The sequence below is a fragment of the Juglans regia genome, chromosome 8, assembly GCF_001411555.2.
Source record: "Juglans regia cultivar Chandler chromosome 8, Walnut 2.0, whole genome shotgun sequence".
In the NCBI taxonomy this organism is placed as follows: domain Eukaryota; kingdom Viridiplantae; phylum Streptophyta; class Magnoliopsida; order Fagales; family Juglandaceae; genus Juglans; species Juglans regia.
Window position 1 is genome coordinate 582,996 of NC_049908.1, and position 18,969 is coordinate 601,964.

General features: G+C 37.0%; 2 protein-coding genes across 2 annotated transcripts; one reads left to right on the forward strand and one right to left on the reverse strand.

Annotated features, from left to right (window-relative positions):
• The first annotated feature begins 1,220 nt into the window (after positions 1 to 1,220).
• Positions 1,221 to 9,160, forward strand: LOC109000990 (probable protein phosphatase 2C 59). The gene is made up of 9 exons (XM_018978088.2): positions 1,221 to 1,322; positions 1,440 to 1,710; positions 2,901 to 3,028; positions 3,196 to 3,294; positions 3,397 to 3,555; positions 7,580 to 7,666; positions 7,744 to 7,835; positions 8,281 to 8,355; positions 8,645 to 9,160. The coding sequence occupies exons 2-9, from the start codon at positions 1,631 to 1,633 to the stop codon at positions 8,801 to 8,803; spliced, it is 879 nt and encodes a 292-aa protein (XP_018833633.1). The 5' UTR covers positions 1,221 to 1,322; positions 1,440 to 1,630; the 3' UTR covers positions 8,804 to 9,160.
• Positions 9,161 to 17,116: 7,956 nt separating this feature from the next.
• Positions 17,117 to 18,762, reverse strand: LOC109000996 (zinc finger protein CONSTANS-LIKE 4-like). The gene is made up of 2 exons (XM_018978096.2): positions 17,911 to 18,762; positions 17,117 to 17,791 (listed from the first exon to the last, which is right to left on the reverse strand). The coding sequence occupies exons 1-2, from the start codon at positions 18,622 to 18,624 to the stop codon at positions 17,468 to 17,470; spliced, it is 1,038 nt and encodes a 345-aa protein (XP_018833641.1). The 5' UTR covers positions 18,625 to 18,762; the 3' UTR covers positions 17,117 to 17,467.
• Between the last annotated feature and the right edge of the window lie 207 nt (positions 18,763 to 18,969).

The following is an 18,969-nucleotide window of genomic DNA, read 5'->3' on the forward strand; positions in this document are numbered from 1 at the left end:
ACACAGATCCATTCATTGCGACTCACAGTCGTAATATTATAATCTGTTTATCGGACTATATTAAAACTGCTTCAAGTAGCTTCTCCTTGTAGGAAATAGGTGGGGGTTAAGTCGTTGACTCTAGATCCCTCTTATTTTTCTTTTTCTTGTGTTGTATTAGCTGATTTGGAATGAATGTCAAGACCTCCCATTATGTTATCTATTATATTCTATAACTGTTTTATATATCTATTTGGAAGAAGAAGAAGAAAAAAAAAAAACATTCACGATAGGGTATTTAATAAGAGTAATGATATACATATAATATATTGCATAATATATTATACAATAATGTTATAAAATGAGAATAGTTTTATAAAATGATATTATTTTTATAAAATGTTTTATAAAAATAATTTTCATTTAAAATACTTTTCCCTTCAATAATAGAGCTCTACCTTCCTCAAAAACAGAATATATATTATACGATAAAATAAAGAAGCTGCAGGGAACAACGCTGTCGCATGATTATTAGCGGACCTAACAGGTTAGGCATCTAGTGTGTGTTTAGATGTTGAAGTGAGTTGAGTTGAGTTGAATTAAGATGATAAAATATTGTTAAAATATTATTTTTTAATATTATTATTATTTTAAAAATTAAAAAAATTAAATTATTTATTATATTTTATATTAAAATTTAAAAAAATTATAATAATAGATGAGTTTCACAATCAAACTCAAGTGGTCCCGAAAGGCCAACTGCCTTAGTACAAAATGCATTGGTCTTTTGAAGACTTTTTCGGTCAGGCTGGATTTGGGAGCTTTTAATGAAAAATTGATCATTTCGATTTTCAACGCAAAAGATGTAAAGCCAAAAAAGTCAAACATCTGTCATGCACTGAGTTAAATAATTAGAAGAAGAAAAAGAAATGGAGAAAAATGAGTGAGGCAGGAAATTAAAAAATAAAAAATTAAAAAAAAAAAAAAAAAAAGAGAGAGAAGTGTGGATTCGTGGAATGTAGCCGAAGGTAAAATAGTGCATGTGAGCCACGTGTAAGGTAGGCAATACCGGTAAATAGCAAAGACAACTCTCTCGCTTAAGATCTGAATCACCCAATTTTAGCCTTCAAACAAACTGAACCTCCTTAAAAAAAAAAAAAAAGTTACAAGTCATTATTCATTACCTTTTTTTGCGTTAATTATTATTATTATTATTTGGTTATTGCATTTCATTTTCATTTAACGATTTTTCTAATCCAACAAACTATTAAACGTTAAACTGAAACCTCTCTCTCCCATCTCTCTGACTCTGTCACGGGTTCCATTTCCCGTCCCTCCTTCAGGTACCCCCTCTCTCTCTAGAACTTGCTCGATCCTAAGTTCAACTGTAAATGCAAATTCAATTATTCACCATGTAATCGTTCAATTTTTTTAATTTTCTTTCGTGTCCATATATGCAGGTCAAATTTGAAAATTAGTAACTTTGGAAATGAAATGATCCCAGTCCCACTAATTTCGATATCATTGCGCTTCATTGGCGTGCGAAAATAGATTATTTCCTTTCCCATCAACAGCCGCTCGTTCAAATATATTCCCAATAATTTACCTGCTGTTTTTCATTTCTGGGTCATTCTTAAATTCAAGCGAAAATATGGGCTATCTCAATTCCGTGCTTTCATCTTCAAGCCAGGTTCATGCCGAAGATGCACCCGTATGCGGCGGGGGCCTCAGGTTTACACTCTTTTCATCTTTATATGAACTAATTCTTTGTTGATTTCATAAATTCCAGTGTTTTTGCCATGCGCGCTATTGAATATATTATATGTTTTTCGCTGATTTCTTTTTGTATTTGATTGAATATAGTATTCGATTGTGCTTTATTTGCCTTTTTGTTGTAGGTTGAGGAACTTTAATGTATTCGTTTGTGAAACCTTTTGTTTATCAACTAGTTATAGTCAATTATTGTGTATTTATTATTTTTGGAGAATGCTCTCGCTTTTTGCAACCTCAAGGATCTTAGTTATGAATATTTATAATTTTTTTCATCTGGGCTTGGCTTTTCATCAAAAGCTAAATTTTCGAATAGATCTCAGTCCAATGGAGCGATGGGTACCGGTTTTCGTTTCTATTTTAAGAGGAAATGAGGTGAAGGAAAATAATTTGTTGTTGATGAGGGTTCGAAAGCTTGTTTGTAAACATTTTTTTTTTTTTTAAATATTCGTCAATTATGAATATGCACATTTGCCCCTATCAAGTGTTCACGCTTTTATAATATAATTGCATACTTTATGTGCACTTGGGTTGCAGCCCTTGCGCTTAAAGTAAGAAAAGATAGTTTCAAAGATGGCTATGAAGCACAATTGAGAATAGATGGTAAAAGCACAATAGTCAGATATTTCCGTACTGGCATACACCACACAGTTGAAGTTTCAATCTTGCTTTGTCATTAGCATTCTTTCCATTAGGGTTGAGATGACCGTATGAGTATGAATATTCTAAATGTCTTAATTATGTTTGGTTATGTCTGCAGCTGGAAGATAGTTCTCTATGGTTTTGTCTAAATAGTGCAGAAAGTTTCCTTGTACTTGTCCTTTGCTTCACTTTTAAGTGTATTAATATGCTCATGGGCAATAGCAAACTCAGTCCTATACATGGTAATCACATCGTGAACTCTTAAGTATGCTCATAACTTCTGGTTGTACCTTGCTTTGCATTTTTCTGTTTGATAGGTGAGTTTGTTGTTGATATAGATTTTTCCTTATATCTTTCAGTCAGCATCATAGAATGGGTTAGGATTTCGACATGAGTATTTTTCTGACTACATTTACTATGAATCATCCCCTCTCCTCTGTGTGTGTGTGTGAGAAGAATGAATGAACCACATATGGTGCTTGTCATAACACATACATATGTTGCAACAGTCAGAATGGAAAATTCAGCTATGGGTATGCAAGCTCTCCAGGGAAAAGGTCTTCAATGGAAGATTTTTATGAGACACGAATTGATGGTGTCGAAGGGGAGATAGTTGGCCTGTTTGGAGTCTTTGATGGTATCTCTCTCTCTCTCTCTCTCTCAAAACACACACATGCATGCACATGCGCACAAGCACTAGAAAGGGAATTTTTTGCTGCTTATTTAATATCACCACATTATTTTTTTTCTTTTGGAATATCGAAGATAGAGTACTATCCAAATCTCTCCTTTATGGTTGTCCAGGTCATGGTGGCGCCCGAGCTGCTGAATATGTCAAGCAAAACCTTTTTAGTAATTTGATCAGGCATCCAAATTTTATTTCTGATACTAAATCAGCTATAGGTTTGTCGTTCTTAAGTATACTGTCATGATGTCTTTCTAAATTTTCTACAGTTTGCTATTTTTAATTTATGTTTTTTCTTGTTGTGTTCTTTCTCTGTGCAGCTGATGCATACAACCATACTGACTCAGAGCTTCTGAAATCAGAAAATAGTCAGAACAGAGATGCTGGATCAACTGCTTCCACTGCCATCTTAGTTGGCGACCGTTTGCTTGTTGCAAATGTTGGGGACTCGAGAGCAGTAATTTGTAGGGGTGGTAATGGTAAGGCTCATTGACAATTTGGTATTCTTTATATTTCTATTTTTGACTTTGGTACTTGTATGATATGTCTATTACACCAAGACTAGTCCAGAAACTTGGATGATAAAAGGACTCTCTTTCCTGTTCTAGTAATTGTTCTGATGCACACTTACTGGAGTTGTTGATTTTATATGGTCTATAAGATGACAAGAACTTGTTGGGGCTCCATTAAAGGGACTTTCTGTCCATTATTGGCATCCTTTTTTTTCCATTTCAATGATATATTCCTCAAGGGGGTAGAAGGCCGTTCAAGTTTGAGAATATGTGGTTAAAGATGGATGGATTTGTGGAGTTGGTCAGGCAATGGTGGAATTCATACCTCTTTGAGGGCAATCCGAGTTATGTATTGGCTGGAAAGTTGAAAGCTTTGAAGAAGGACTTGAAGATTTGGAATGAACAGGTAGTTGGTGATGTAACTTTACAAAAGAAGAGTTTGTTTCAGGAGTTACAAGGTTTGGAGGGTGTAGGGGAAGAAAACATCAGAAAAGGTCAGGTAGTTGCTGAATTGGAAAGATTGACTTTAATGGAGGAAATTTCGTGGAGACAAAAGTCAAGGGCCTTGTGGCGTCGGGAAGGGGATAAAAGCACAAAGTTCTTTCATCGCATGGCCAATGCACATAAGAGGTTTAACTCCATTGAGTCCTTGAGCATAGATGGAGATGTATCTTCAGATCAGGGTGAGATAAAAGAGCATGTGGTAGGGCATTTTGAACATTTGTTATCGGAACCTCATGCATGGAGGCCCACGGTAGATGGTCTAGCTTTTGAGGTAATTGACCAATATAGTATGGATTGGGTGGAGAGACCATTTGAAGAGGAAGAGGTAAAACAAGTAATCAGGAATATGAACAAAGATAAAGCTCCAGGCCCGGATGGATTCACAATGGCTTTTTTCCAGGTTTGTTGGGAGGTGGTGCGAGAGGATGTAATGCTGGTTTTTCAGGAATTTTTCAGTCATGGCAGATTTGAGAAAAGCTTAAATGCTACTTTTATTGCACTAGTCCCTAAAAAGGCCGGTGCAAGAGAGGTACAAGATTTTAGACCGATTAGTCTTGTGGGCGGTGTGTACAAGATACTTGCCAAAGTTCTTGCTAACAGGATGAGCACGGTCATGGAGAAGATTATCTCTAAGTCTCAAAATGCTTTTGTGAGGGGGAGGCAAATTTTGGACTCGGTTCTTATAGCTAATGAATGTTTGGATAGCAGGTTCAAGTCGGGAGATCCAGGTATTTTATGCAAACTCGATATGGAGAAGGCTTATGATCATGTAAATTGGAATTTTTTTATGTATATACTGAGGAGATGTGGGTTTGGGGAAAAATGGAGGAAGTGGATGAGATACTGTGTGTCATCGGTTCGCTTCTCGGTTCTGATAAACGGTGATCCCGTGGGTTTTTTTCATAGCTCGAGGGGTCTGCGACAAGGTGACCCACTATCACCTCTTTTATTTGTCCTAGTTATGGAGGCTCTAAGTCGTATGGTGTCGGCGGCAGTAGAAGGAGGATTTTTTTCAGGTTTCTCAGTGGGAGATACCCATGGTTCCACTATTATTTCTCATCTATTGTTTGCAGATGACACTTTACTTTTTTGTGAGGCAAATGAAGGGCATATACAATCTTTGAAGGCCATCTTACTGTGTTTTGAAGCGGTATCCGGGTTGAAGGTTAATCTTGCCAAGACGGAGATGGTTGCGGTTGGCGATGTCAGCAATCTTAGAGGGTTGGCGAATATTTTGGGATGTGGGGTTGCTTCGTTGCCATTGAAGTACCTTGGTCTACCGTTGGGGGCTTCTTTCAAAGCAAAGACAATTTGGGAGGGGGTGCTGGAAAAATTTGAGCGTAGGTTGGCCGGGTGGAAAAGGTTGTATCTCTCTAAAGGGGGGCGAATCACACTTATGAAGAGTACCTTATCCAATCTCCCCACATATTACTTATCTTTATTTCCCCTCCCGGCAAGTATTGCTTCTAGAATAGAGAAACTTCAACGGGATTTTTTGTGGAGTGGGTTAGGAGATGAGCGTAAGTTCCATCTAGTAGGGTGGGAAAAGGTATGTTCCCCTTTGAGAGACGGTGGATTGGGGGTCCGGAATGTGAGGGCGTTCAATAAGGCACTATTAGGGAAATGGTTGTGGCGTTATAACCATGAGAGGGGGGCTTTATGGAAAGGGGTGGTGGATATGAAGTATGGAAGTGAAAGTGGGGGTTGGTGTTCTAAAGAGGGTAGGGGGACATATGGAGTGGGGCTATGGAAGTTTATTCGAAAAGGATGGTGCTCTTTTGCTAGTAATACTCGATTGCGTTTGGGGGATGGTAGTAGGATCAGCTTTTGGCAAGATGTGTGGTTGGGAGACACGGCCTTGAAGGATGCTTATCCTATGATTTTCAGAATTGCACGGGAAAAAGAAGCTATGGTGGCTGACTTGCGGGTTATTAACCAAGGCACATAGGAGTGGATTATCAACCTCACTCGGGATGCGCACGATTGGGAAGTGAATGAGCTGGTGGGATTTCTGAGCATGCTATACAACATTACCACTGCTGCCACTTTGGAAGATACGATGGTATGGTGCCCCTCTAGGAAAGGGAAATTTTTGGTAAGCTCTTTTTATGAGTCCATTAATATGCACCAAAGGCATATTTTCCCTTGGAAGAATATCTGGAGGACTAAAGCACCGACAAAGGCTGCATTTTTTCTGTGGACGGCGGCTCTAGGGAAGATTCTGACCTTTGATAATCTTAGAAGACGTGGCCTCATTATTATGGACTGGTGCTGTTTGTGCAGAAAAAGTGGGGAAACGGTGGACCATTTACTTCTTCATTGTGAGTTTGCTCGAGATATCTGGACTAATTTTTTCAGTAGAATGGGTTTAGCATGGGGGATGCCGGGTAGGGTGGTTGACTTGTTAGCAAGCTGGAATGGGATCTCAGGAACATCACAAATTGCAGCAGTGTGGAAGATGGTTCCTATATGTATTTTCTGGTGTATTTGGAACGAACGTAATGAGAGACTTTTTGAGGATCATGAACGCTCTTTGGAAGAGTTTAGGAGCTTTTTCTAGAAGACTTTGTTTGTGTGGGCCATTGCTCTTGATTTGAATGGTCTTAGTTTTCATGATTTCCTTGTAACTGTTTCGAGTTCCTAAACCGGTGTATTCACATGTATACTTCTAGTGTACCTGGGCTATGCCTCTTTCATATCAATAAAATAACTTATTACTTATAAAAAAAATATATATATATATTCCTCATAATGACATGTAACAGAACATCATGTGGTGGATACTAGCACTCCCCTGGTTTTATTGAAATGCCCTCTCTCTCTCTCTCTGCCCCCAATAATCAAATGGTTCTCCCTCAGTGTTTGGTATGGTATTGATGCCTATAGTTGATGCATGTTGAATCGATTGTATACATCTTGCTGTACTCTTTTTTACCCTTGCCTTTTCTTTTCCATATTCAAAACTCCAGTAATATTTTGCAATCAACGTCCAAGTAAAAATTTGTAAGAAAAAAGACGTATTGTTTTTAATTTTTTAAATATGCCTTTATTTTGCCAATGCATTTTTGACGTTGATAATTGGTTACTTTTTTCACCGTATTATTGGCCAATACGTTTGTAGCATTTTGTCTGCATTTTTATTCATCAAATCACTGTGGATCATATCTAATTTTCTATTCGATTGTCATGTGTTGTTAAATCATGGGTATTATATGATAAGCGTTCTTTGGAGGGATCTAATCTCCATCTCCAAAAACATTCTAAGTGATTCTTTCATCATTTTGGAGGCTTAGTTCAATTTCGTTTTTTGGAGTTCTGCTGAAAATTCCAAAGATGATCTATTGCTTGTTTTATGTGGACAATAGCTAATCACCCAAAAATATTGCTAAGTTTGTATCTATCACATGTGAGAGATTCTGTTGACAGATTATTTGCTTCCTATTCCTCTTGCTTGTTATGTCACTTGCTTATCATCTTGTGGTTGCAGCCATTGCTGTTTCTCGTGATCACAAGCCAGACCAAACTGATGAGCGGCAACGGATTGAGGATGCAGGTGGATTTGTTATGTGGGCTGGTAAGGTCATATATTTTACTCATTAAGCTTTCTGGTAATCTGGTGAGTGAATTGCTGACTAAAACTTATATCATTAGGAACTTGGAGAGTTGGAGGAGTTCTTGCTGTTTCTCGCGCATTTGGTGATAGGCTCTTGAAGCAATATGTGGTTGCTGATCCAGAAATTCAGGTGGCATTTATTAATGTTTACTTTTAATGCTTATCTAGTTTAAGTGAAGTGATTTTTTTCCTATGTGGTAAATGGTTTAAATGAAAAAATTAAGATCAAGAGAGGGGGGTGGAGAAGAAAAATGAAGCTGACAACCTTATTATGTGCGTCATCACTACCTTTTTTTTATGCGTAGAAAGTCTAAAATGTTCACAATATATTTTAACTGAAGGGACATTGACAATATAAAAACTTTATGCTGGTATATCTCAACTTACACAACATAACTTGGTATTACATTTCTGCTACGATAGCAGTCCTCTATTATTGTGAGTTTCTATTTAGAAGAGGGTTTCTTCTGATTGGTATATTTGGTTGGGTAGGCTGCGTCAATCTTGTTTCCCATGGCTCCCATTTTTTAGTTTGTGAGAATAATTAGCAACTGGCATCATTATGGAACTTGCAGGAGGAAAAGATTGACAGCTCCCTTGAGTTTCTTATCCTTGCTAGTGATGGACTCTGGGACGTTGTCTCAAATGAGGTTAGTCATGCTTTCTGATTCTGGACTTGTTTTTGACTTTTTAATGTCTCGATGATGCCCATTTGGTGCTAAGCTTGAGAGGCAATAAGTATTTTTTTGTAGTCTACTTCATTAACGTCATGAATAGTAATTATATAAGATTTTTCAACTTTGGGTTTGTTTTATCACCTATGGAAAGAGGGGCAATTTGTGGTTTTGAATGGGTATCGTGTTTTCATTACTTTTGAATTGATCAGATGATGTGGGCACTCCAAACTTTTGAATCTCTGGTTATTTCCTGTTTTCTCAGGAGGCTGTTGAGTTGGTTAAGCCATTTCAAGACCCAGAACAGGCAGCGAAGAGGCTGATGCAGGAAGCGAATCAGAGAGGTAGCGCAGATAATATTACCGTTGTCGTTGTTCGTTTCTTGGTCAATCAAGGGAGTTCCTCTCATAGCAATTCTGGGTAAGCACCCTCTATCAGCTTGGTTGTAGGTTTTGTTTTCCTACAGAGTGGAAGATTGGGTGCAATAAATGGTACTGGTCGCAGTGATAGTAAATCTTGGTGTTGTACTGTTTTAAGGATAGATATGTAAACCAACTCATCAGGCTGCAATGTGTATTTCATATTTATCAGCTATTAGCATAGAGCTGTATCCGAAGCTGGGTCTTGAAGGTTGAATGTGGCTACAAAAATTAAAAGAGACGTTCGGGTTTGAATTTGTAAAGAACCTCGATTTTTTCTGTTTTTCAGAGAAAAACATGACCTCAATTTCATCGAATATCCTTTTACTCAAGGTGGAGGATATTTTAATTTGCTCACCAAATATGTACACTCATATTTTAATTTTTTATTTATTAATGATTAAGAAAGTGACTATTATGAATTTGGTGTACACCCTTGCGTTGTCCTATATCATTTACTAAAGCTAACTAAGCATGTTTCCAAAAGCATAAGAGATATTATGAATTTAATGACAAACTTAATTGGCTGTAATTTATCCAAAGTGAAATATGAAGAGCGCGCGTACATATATATATATCTAGAGAGAGAGAGAGAGAGGACTTGGATGAATAAAGTAACTCGGCAATGAATGGAATTTGCCATTACACACGATGAGCAAACCAAAATGTAATATATTTATTATCTTTTGTAAAAATACTATTCAACTTGTTTGTTTTTAGAAAACATCTAATCTCATCTCATCTAATCATTACAAAATTTTCAACTTTCAATACAAAATAAAATAAACAAATCAATTTTTTAAAATCCTAATAACAAAAATAATATTAAAAAATATATTTTAACAATACTTTATTTAACTTTTTAATTTTAATGTCAATTCATCTCATCTCATCTACGAAAACAAACGAGTCATAGTTGCAGTACAGGCAGACACACATGGAGAGATAGTTAATGGTTACCTCTGTTAGACTATACAAATATATAGAAAGAGAGATAGAAATGATTCAAATGAATAAAGCAGCTCAGCAAGATATGGAATTTGCCATTATGCATGACGAGCAAATCAAAATGTAATATTTTCATCGTCCTTATTAAAAATACTACTCAACAAAAGAAATTAAGTTGCAATGCAGACAAATGCACATAGAGAAATAGTTAATAGTTGCCTCTGTTATATATATAGAGAGTGAGAGATGACTCAGATGAATAAAGTAACTCGGCAAGGCATGAGATTTGCCATTACGCACGACGAGCAAACCAAAATGCAATATCTTCATCGTCCTTAATAAAAATACTACTTAACAAAAGAAATTAAGCTGCAACGCAAACAGGTGCATATAGAGAGATAGTTAATGGCTGCCTCTGCTAGATATATATATATAGAGAGAGAGAGAGAGAGATGACTCATGAATAAAGTAATTCAGAAATGTATGAAATTTGCCATTACGCACGACGAGCAAACCAAAATGTAATATCTTCATCGTTCTTAGTAAAAATACCACTCAACAAAAGAAATTAAGCTACAACGCATAGGCAAATACAAAATAGAGAGGCAACTAATGGTTGTCTCTGTTAGATATATAAAGAGAGAGGACTCAGATGAATAAAGTAACTCGGCAAGGCATGAAATTTGCCATTATGCACGGCGAGCAAACCAAAGTATAATATCTTCATCGTCCTTAGTAAAAATACTATTCAACAAAAGAAATTAAGCTGCAACGTAGACAGATGCACATAAAGAGAGAGTTAATAGCTGCCTCTATTATATATATATATATAGAGAGAGAGAGAGAGAGGGGGGGGGGACTCAGATGAATGAAGTAACTCGACAAGTTATAGAATTTGCCATTAAGCATGACAAACAAACCAAAATGTAATATCTTTATCGTTCATAGTAAAAATTTTTACTACTCAACAAAAGAAATTAAATTACAACACTGATAAACGCACATAAAGAGAGTTAAGGACTGCATGTTAGAGAGAGAGAGAGGACTCAGATGAATTAAACAACTCGACAAGACACGGAATTTGCCATTAGGCACGATAAGCAAACCAAAATGTAATACCTCAATAAAGATATCACTCACCAAAATAAAATTAATAAGCAGCACAGGCAGCGGACATGAAGAGTGTTTAATGGCTGCCTCTTTAGACGGAAGGGATCGACTTTACGTTCTCGTCACTCTATGCGGGCTCCAGCTTTTTATAGCATCGATTTTCTATCCTTTTTTGGTCCGTTTTATTATTGTTTCGGTGGGAATTGGAAATGTAACGGGGTCAAAGCTGTCTGCCTGCCTTGCTTACCAAGGCATGAATATTTAAAGATGATGAAAACGCATGTGGTACTTGACTACTTTTATTTTTCTTCAACTATATAAATATTTTATTTACATGAAAATTTTATATAATAAAACTTACATGATGAGGTGGTTTAATATGATTTATCATATTCTAAAGTTCTTTCTATTATGAAATAAATATAACATATTATGAAATAAAACACGTTTGTACTTCTATGAGAAATTTAATTTATAGATAGAGTAACGGGGTCAAGGTTGTCTACCTTGCTTACCAAGGCATACATATTTAATGATGATAAAAACACAGACTATTTTTTTTCTAATATACTTACGTATAGAATAATGCTAGAGATAAATTTTGTGTGCAAGTAAATAATAATTTTTTAAAAATAAATTTTACTTTATTTCCAAAAGCTGGCTTGCACACCCAGTTATCAAATTCATTTTTAGATGCTAATAATATATTTTCATATCATACGTTAAATATATTTTATAATAAAAATAATTTTATAATCTAACGTAACATATCAAATCACATTAGTTTATGAATTTATTTTTATGTAATATCTTTGTGACTAAAACATTTCTCACAAAATAAAAATGAGAAATGATATTTGTAGTCTTAACGTATAAGCCCCGTGCATTCCATTTGAAAAAATTGAAAAAATTCTTTCTTGAAAAATTTTTAATGACATTATGGATTTTCAATCATTAGGTGGTTATTTCAATTCAACGTGGAAAGTTTGGATTATGGTTTGAGTTTTTCTTAAGGAGATGTTTGGATTCAAAACTCACCTCAACCCACCTCATCTCATTATTACAATTTTTTTCAAGTTTCCATACAAAATATAATAAACAATTTAACTTTTTCAAATCTCAAAACAATTTTCCCAAATTTTCACACAAAATATAATAAATAATTCAACTTTTATTATACTATTCACAAATAATCTCAACTCATCACTGAATCCAAACATCTCCTAAAAGTACCGAAAATCACAGTAGATAAAGTTTGAATTTTTCTTTGCTTTTGTTTTTTTTTTTTTTTGTCTACTTCCTATTTGAACTGTGACTTGGCTATATAATCATCATGTAAATTGTAAGCATTGGAATTGGCTATCACAAGTTTATTACATTAATGTTTTACTCTTTTTTATATATATTTGATAGGTTTCATTTCTCAATTTGTTTGGGAACTTGGGACTTGGGGTGTTAGTGTAGGGTAATTTTTTTTGATGCATTGTATAAGAGTGGGAACTAATTTTTGTTTGTTTTGGATTCAATTCCAAAATTGAATGATTAGAACCATATGTAGAATATTAGTTTGAGTTGAGTAACCATATTTTTTGTTTTTTAGTTGGGTAACAATTTAATTTCGATATCTTTAGTTGAAATAGTGGGATGGATAAAGAGGTAGACGAAACACCATCTATGCCTCCTACATCGATTTCACCAACTCAGGTATGAAACATATTGGTCATTTGGAAACGTCGTTGTGTCTGTTATTGTCATTTAGTTAAATCTATTTTTTATTTGTGTATCATTTGAAAATGGATTTAGTTAAATCTATTTAGTTAACGCCTCCTACGAGGTTGTTGTTAAAAGATGCCTAAAATTAGTGATGCGTATATCCCGAAGTGATGACCATGTCAAAGCATTCATGCGGGTTTTGGATGCGTTTGAGCATAATTTTAAAGGATTGCCACTTGAGTCCGGTTCAACCAAGGTGTACGAGATCGACATCGTGGATAAGAGTAAGAAAGTATTAAGCTCTCATGTTGTTCGAGGGAAAGGAAGACTCCCAACGAAAAGAAAGGTTCTGCCTGTGGAGAAGGCTGCAATCAAGAGAAAAACAAAACAAAAAACAAGTACTCGATTTTTTTTCTTGTAATTGTATATAAAGTTTGGACTAGTGTTTGTTTCATTTCTAATCTATGTGTATTTTCTTCATTTTGAAAAAAAAAAAGACTTGCAGGAAAATATCTGATGAGGAACTAGTTGGAGCTGGTGAGATCCCGGCCCCCCAAGTTGGTGTTAACGTTGAAGATGTTGTTGTTGGAACCCAATATAGTATAGTCACACAACAAACACCATCGACCTATGATGAGTATTTGTGAAGTATGGGTTATGGGTTTCTTGAAATATTTTATGAAAATTTGGATTTTTTTTTTTTTAGATTGTGGTTGTAAAGAATGTATAGATTTGTAGGTGTTCAACATGTATGAAAATCATTATTTTATTTTTGATGGGTTTCTTGAAGTATTTTGTGAAAATTTATTTCAATTTTTGTTGAAGGTTGTGGTTGTATTATTAGCGTGCCCATTGATATAAAAAAAGAAAAAGAAAAAAAAGGTTGTTCCATGTACAGATTGGAGTATCTTGAATGCACATATTGCTGCATGTATATATTCTCTTATTGCAACATTTTTAGGATTTTTCTTAATTAATTTGTTGTATATTCTTAATTAATACGCTTATCTGCATGCATGTACAGTTTGAGCATTTTGCACTAACGAGAGAGAGAGAGAGAGAGAGAGTGAGAAGGCCTCCTGTCAAAACCTATCCAAGACGTATCCATAACATTCCAAAATATTGACAAAACCCAACTCATTACATTACATGTTCATTAAATTCATTAAACACGATTAATTACATCACATGTTCATTACAATCAGTTGTTCAAAGCTAATAAAAATTACATGAGTTGAAGCACTGCCGAACATACAAAAATGTTTTTGGGATACATAAAAATTACAGCAAAAATCGTAATAAAAAATAATCACGATATCAACAACGCTGTTAAAGTTCCCTTATGCTTTCTAGAGATTCGGAGTTTCGATGGAATGCCACAGTAGCAAAGTGACCTGTTCAAACTTGATTTGTCTTTCCTTCTTGAAGTCCACGTACTTGAACCGGTATTGATACTGAACTTGTCATTTTGGTGGAAAATAGATAAACATTGTCATTGATAAATAGATAAACATAGTCCACAATAAAGAAAACGAAGCAATTAGTTAGGCTGCTGTGTCATTAGTAAACGGATACTTTGGGTGCACATTGCAAAATAGATGAGAATTCAATAATGCAAAGTCTATTTACCACTATAAAAGTAACAACATTATAAATTGTTCAAAATGTTATTTTGAATTTTCAATATCATTAACATGTCATGTTTTTTATACAAATAAACTGTGCAGAATTTTTTTGGACCTTAATGCTTCTAGTACCTTTAAGAATGATCCAATTAAGAATAGTAGTCAAGCACATGGCTTTATGATCAGGCAGGAAATGCTCTGTTCGTATTTGAAATGCACAATTCAAAATCATATCAATATACTGGTTAAATTATGTTTTGTGGCCAGAAACTAAAACCCAATAAGCCTCATTACCAAACAGAACCAACTAACATATCAAACTATCATTTTACAACTCACATCATAAAGCCAAAAACACCCAATACACAGCAACTAACAATAAATACGTTATCATCAAAACAAACTATCATATGCTCTTACATGCATTTTCCAATGAATCTATTTGAAAACATAATTATCATATGCATTAAGTTCTTACAACATATGGAAAACAGATTTACTTTATACATTAGCACCTATTGATTTCAGAAACTAATTTATAATGGTCACCAAAACACCCAACATCTAGTATTTGAGAGCTGTTATAAACATTTTACCACAAATCTATGCCTTTGAGGAGAAATGGTTCACAAATATGTCTAAGAACAGCAAATAACTCCATGATAAAATAAGGAGAAGAGGACACATTGTCAAATAAAATGGTCATTTTGTCAAAAGAACTCCATCAACAACAGAGAACTTCATCAACATCAAAGAAGTCTATTAACAAAAAACAACAAAGAGCTCCATCAACAAATTTGCCAAAAGAGAGTGGTCATACACACGGAAGTAGACCCCATGCAAAATTCATTAGGCAAACAACATTACCAAAAAATACCTTATACATGAGATATTTCAAGGGTACCAAACTGAGGGGCACTGTGAGTATTAGGGCTGAAAGTTTTCTTTGAGTTTTTTTTACAAACACTTGCTATTCATTTCTCAAAGTAGCGTTATCAATCTATATCCCTACATATTCCCATAGCCCAGATTACATTCACCATAACAATGAGATTACATTACACAGCATTTGAAATAAAATCAAAAGATTGTTTTTTAATCGGTGCCCCCTTTTGGTTATGCAAGGTACTAAGACTCCTATTACTACCAACCAGTAGACATCATTTGGCTAGGTCTTGCCGGTATCAACACTAAGAAAAAAATACAGCATCCAAATGGAAACAACTTTATGTAGGTGTAGGAGTACAGACAATGGAAACAACATCAACTATGGCTCTTAGCCTAGACAATGTCCTAGGTGTAGGAGAAAAATTACCCAAAACGCTTTTGTGAAGAACATCGGCAGGAAGCTCTCTCTCTCGAGGTTGAGATCTATCTCTTTTCTAGAGGTCGAACACAGTTCGTCGCGACTTTGGGGGTCGAGCTCTCTCTTACACCTGGCTAGAGAGGTCGATTTGCCATCGTGTTAGTGGTAGTCAAGAGTCTGAATTTATTTTTGAAGAGTGGCCGTCGTTTTATCGAGATTCAGGTAGGGAGAGGCTTGAGATAGGGAGTGGTTGATTTCTGTGTTCAAGGAATGAGAGACTTGAGAGAGAGTCAGTCATTTGATTTATGGTCGAGAGAGAGAAATTTATTTTTTGGGAGGGAGAGTTGAGATGGACTGAAGGAAGAAAAGTGGACCCAGTTTGCCATTTGATTTCGTGTGCTGTGTGATCATAGACCGGACTAAGAGTAGTGCAAGAAAGGGGCACCCATAGTGGGCACTCCTTCACTTCCTCTTGGGGGTTATGAAGTGGCTTTTAAGCCACTTCATGAGACTTGATGGTTGGCCCTTAATGGCCAGCCAGGGGTTTACACTAGAGAGGTTCTCTCTAGTCTCTCCCCTTCTTTGGAGGTGACACTTAGACAAACAAGCTCTCTCTCTCAAATGGTTCTCTCTAGTCACGGCATCTAGGCCGTGGAACGTGTGAGTGTTATTCTGGTATTGCCACGTAGCATACTTTACCATCGATATGAAAATTGTGGATGAATAACGATGCTGGAGAATCCGTGTAACAACCGTACTAAATTCGAGATATTTCCTGTGAGGTAATATTGCTTCCGCTATACATTTTGAATCTTTGATATAGTATTTATAACATTGATATCAGAGCCAAGTTTCCATGACATTAGTATATTTACTCTCCATCTCCTTACTTCACACCCTCATATGACATCATTGTCTTTAACTTCCATCTCCATCTCCCTATATCATGTCAACACTCCTTATTTTTTAAAGATAGGTCTTGCTGCATAGGATTGAAGCCCAAAATTTTCCCACCTCATTTCTCTTGATCTCCTCTCTGCTCCGCTTTATTCTATATCATTTTCGTTTTAGTCGCCATGACGATCGTTGCTCACAAGATGTTTCAATAACATTAAAAAGGTAAATAGATTCAACTATTGATGCATCTTTTTTCTTATTATTCTAAAAAGAGACCATAGATTATAGAATCTCTTTTGTATTGGTGCTGCAATTGTCGTTACTAATTTTTGTGAAGAAAAAATGTTGGGACAATTTGACTTGGGGCAATTAAGGAAGTGGAATACATGCGGAGCGTGATGAATTGGATTGAGAGTGGCACTAAAGAGAGGGAACAGGAGTAAAGTGGAACAGTCACCAGATTCAAGGACACGCTACGGTAGAGGAGGCGGTCGGCGACAACAAGAAGCACTGGTTTACAATATGCTTCCATGAACAGAAATGAGGGTGTGCTTCCATGGACAGAAATGAGATGCTCGGTCTGAGAGGAGGTTATGTTTTGAGATTTGAGTACAAATCCCAACCAAACATGTAAATATTATATATTATTGGAAACAGTACAGATGTCATCCACTAATTAGTATAATATTGATATAATCGTACCCCGCAGCATAGAGCCATAGACCAATTGCAATTCAGATATTGATACCATTCCCACTTACAATTCAGAGCGTCACCAAAGTTCATTGCCAAAAATAAATAATAAATAAAAAGGCGAGAGGAGAGGAGAGGAGAGGAGAGGCTCTGCAATTGCATGCGCAGCAGCAACAGCAGCAGCAGCGCTCCGGAGTTCATTTCATTACATATAAAAAAGCAAAATTCATTACTCACTACTACAGCATTAACATTAATTTTGTAGTCTACAAAATCAACGGTCAGCATTCCATTCCATCAAACTCCATCCAACAACAACTATATACAATACAGCCGTTAAGAATTTGACGGATTCACAATTACTGCATAAATTCTACTTAAAACGACGGCACCACTCCGTAACCGCACGTACGATCAACTTCCGATCCCATCTCCGATCGCTTCGCGAACCTCCCTTTTATTCGTGGCCTCGTCTCCGCATACGCTTTTCGCGACGCGTATCGGATCGTCTTCTCGAACTTTCGGTTCTTCCTCTTTTCTCTGTACCTCAGCACCCTTGCTTCACGATCCGCTGCTGAGATCTGAACTGCCCGATTTGCTGAATCGCTTACGGTGCCCATCGGCTTACAGTATGAATCCGATACATCCGTCACGGTGCTGCCATCTGGCACGACGCCCACGTCCAGGGACGAGGAAGACACCTGAGAGTGAGAGCAAAGTACGGGTTCAGAAAATCTCTAGCTGAGGAATCTATTTTGAGTAGCTGTGAAAAAAATGAATTACCGATTGCTTGCTCGATTAGAAAAGATACGAAACTTACGCTGTGACTGAGACACTGACCGTTGTAGCCATAAACATAGGGCTTGGAGCCCGAGAAATCCATGTCGAAGCAGTGGTGATCACTCATCAACGGAGGCTGATGAACACTCTTGCTCCGTACGGGTACAACTCGGTCAGTACCCGAACTGTTCTGCTCCTGAGCTTCCGACTTCGGATCCACAGGCCCGTAGTCCAGATTCAAATACGGATCCATGTCCGGAAAGACATACTGACCGGTATTTAGATCCGGATTCTCCATCACCTTATTATTGTTATTATTGTTGTGACTGTGGTGGTTGTTGGAAGGAGGGTTGGGAAGCAACCAAGAGGCAGCCTCGGCCTCTTCCCTGCTAACGTCATCATCGCCCTCGACGTCCGATAAGTAATCGTCGTGGAGGAAGTTAGCGGCAGCTCCGGCTTTGACGGAGTCGTAGAAGGGGGTGACGGGTACGCGCTCGTGGCGACTGGCCAGTGGGTTGGCGGAGTGAATGTCGCGATCGCAGGTGACGCAGAGGGCGGCAGCATCGGCCTTACAGGTGACGTGGGCAGGTGCGTGCTCACAGACTTCACAGAGCCAGACCCGCGCGTGTCGGGAGGCGAGCTTGTTGGCAGCGTGGATTTCAGAGTCGCAGCCCACGCAGAGGAAAGCCGAGTCGGCTCGGCAGAAGAGAGTGGCGGTGGCCGATTTGCAGGAATCACATAACTTGGACGCCATAATAATCAAAACCCACTACGTCTCTCTCTCTCTCTCTCTCTCTCTCTCTGTGGACTGTCTGTAAGCACAAGCGGCACTGCTGAGCCTTCCTTCCTTTTCTCTCTCTTGTCTCGGTTTGTGGTGGTGGTTGATTACGAGTAATTAATTGGGTCTATCTTGTGGGCTAGGGAGATCTGGTCCCTGGCCAATGGAGGAGAGACGCGTGTGAAATGGGTTAGGACTTTGTATGTCGTTTATTATTATTGAGTAGAAAATTGGTGTTGGGGGGGCCCACGTGAAGGGGATGTGGGTGTTTGGTTTTGCAGAGAGGAGAAAGGAAGAAAGGAAGAAAGGGATAAGTGCGTC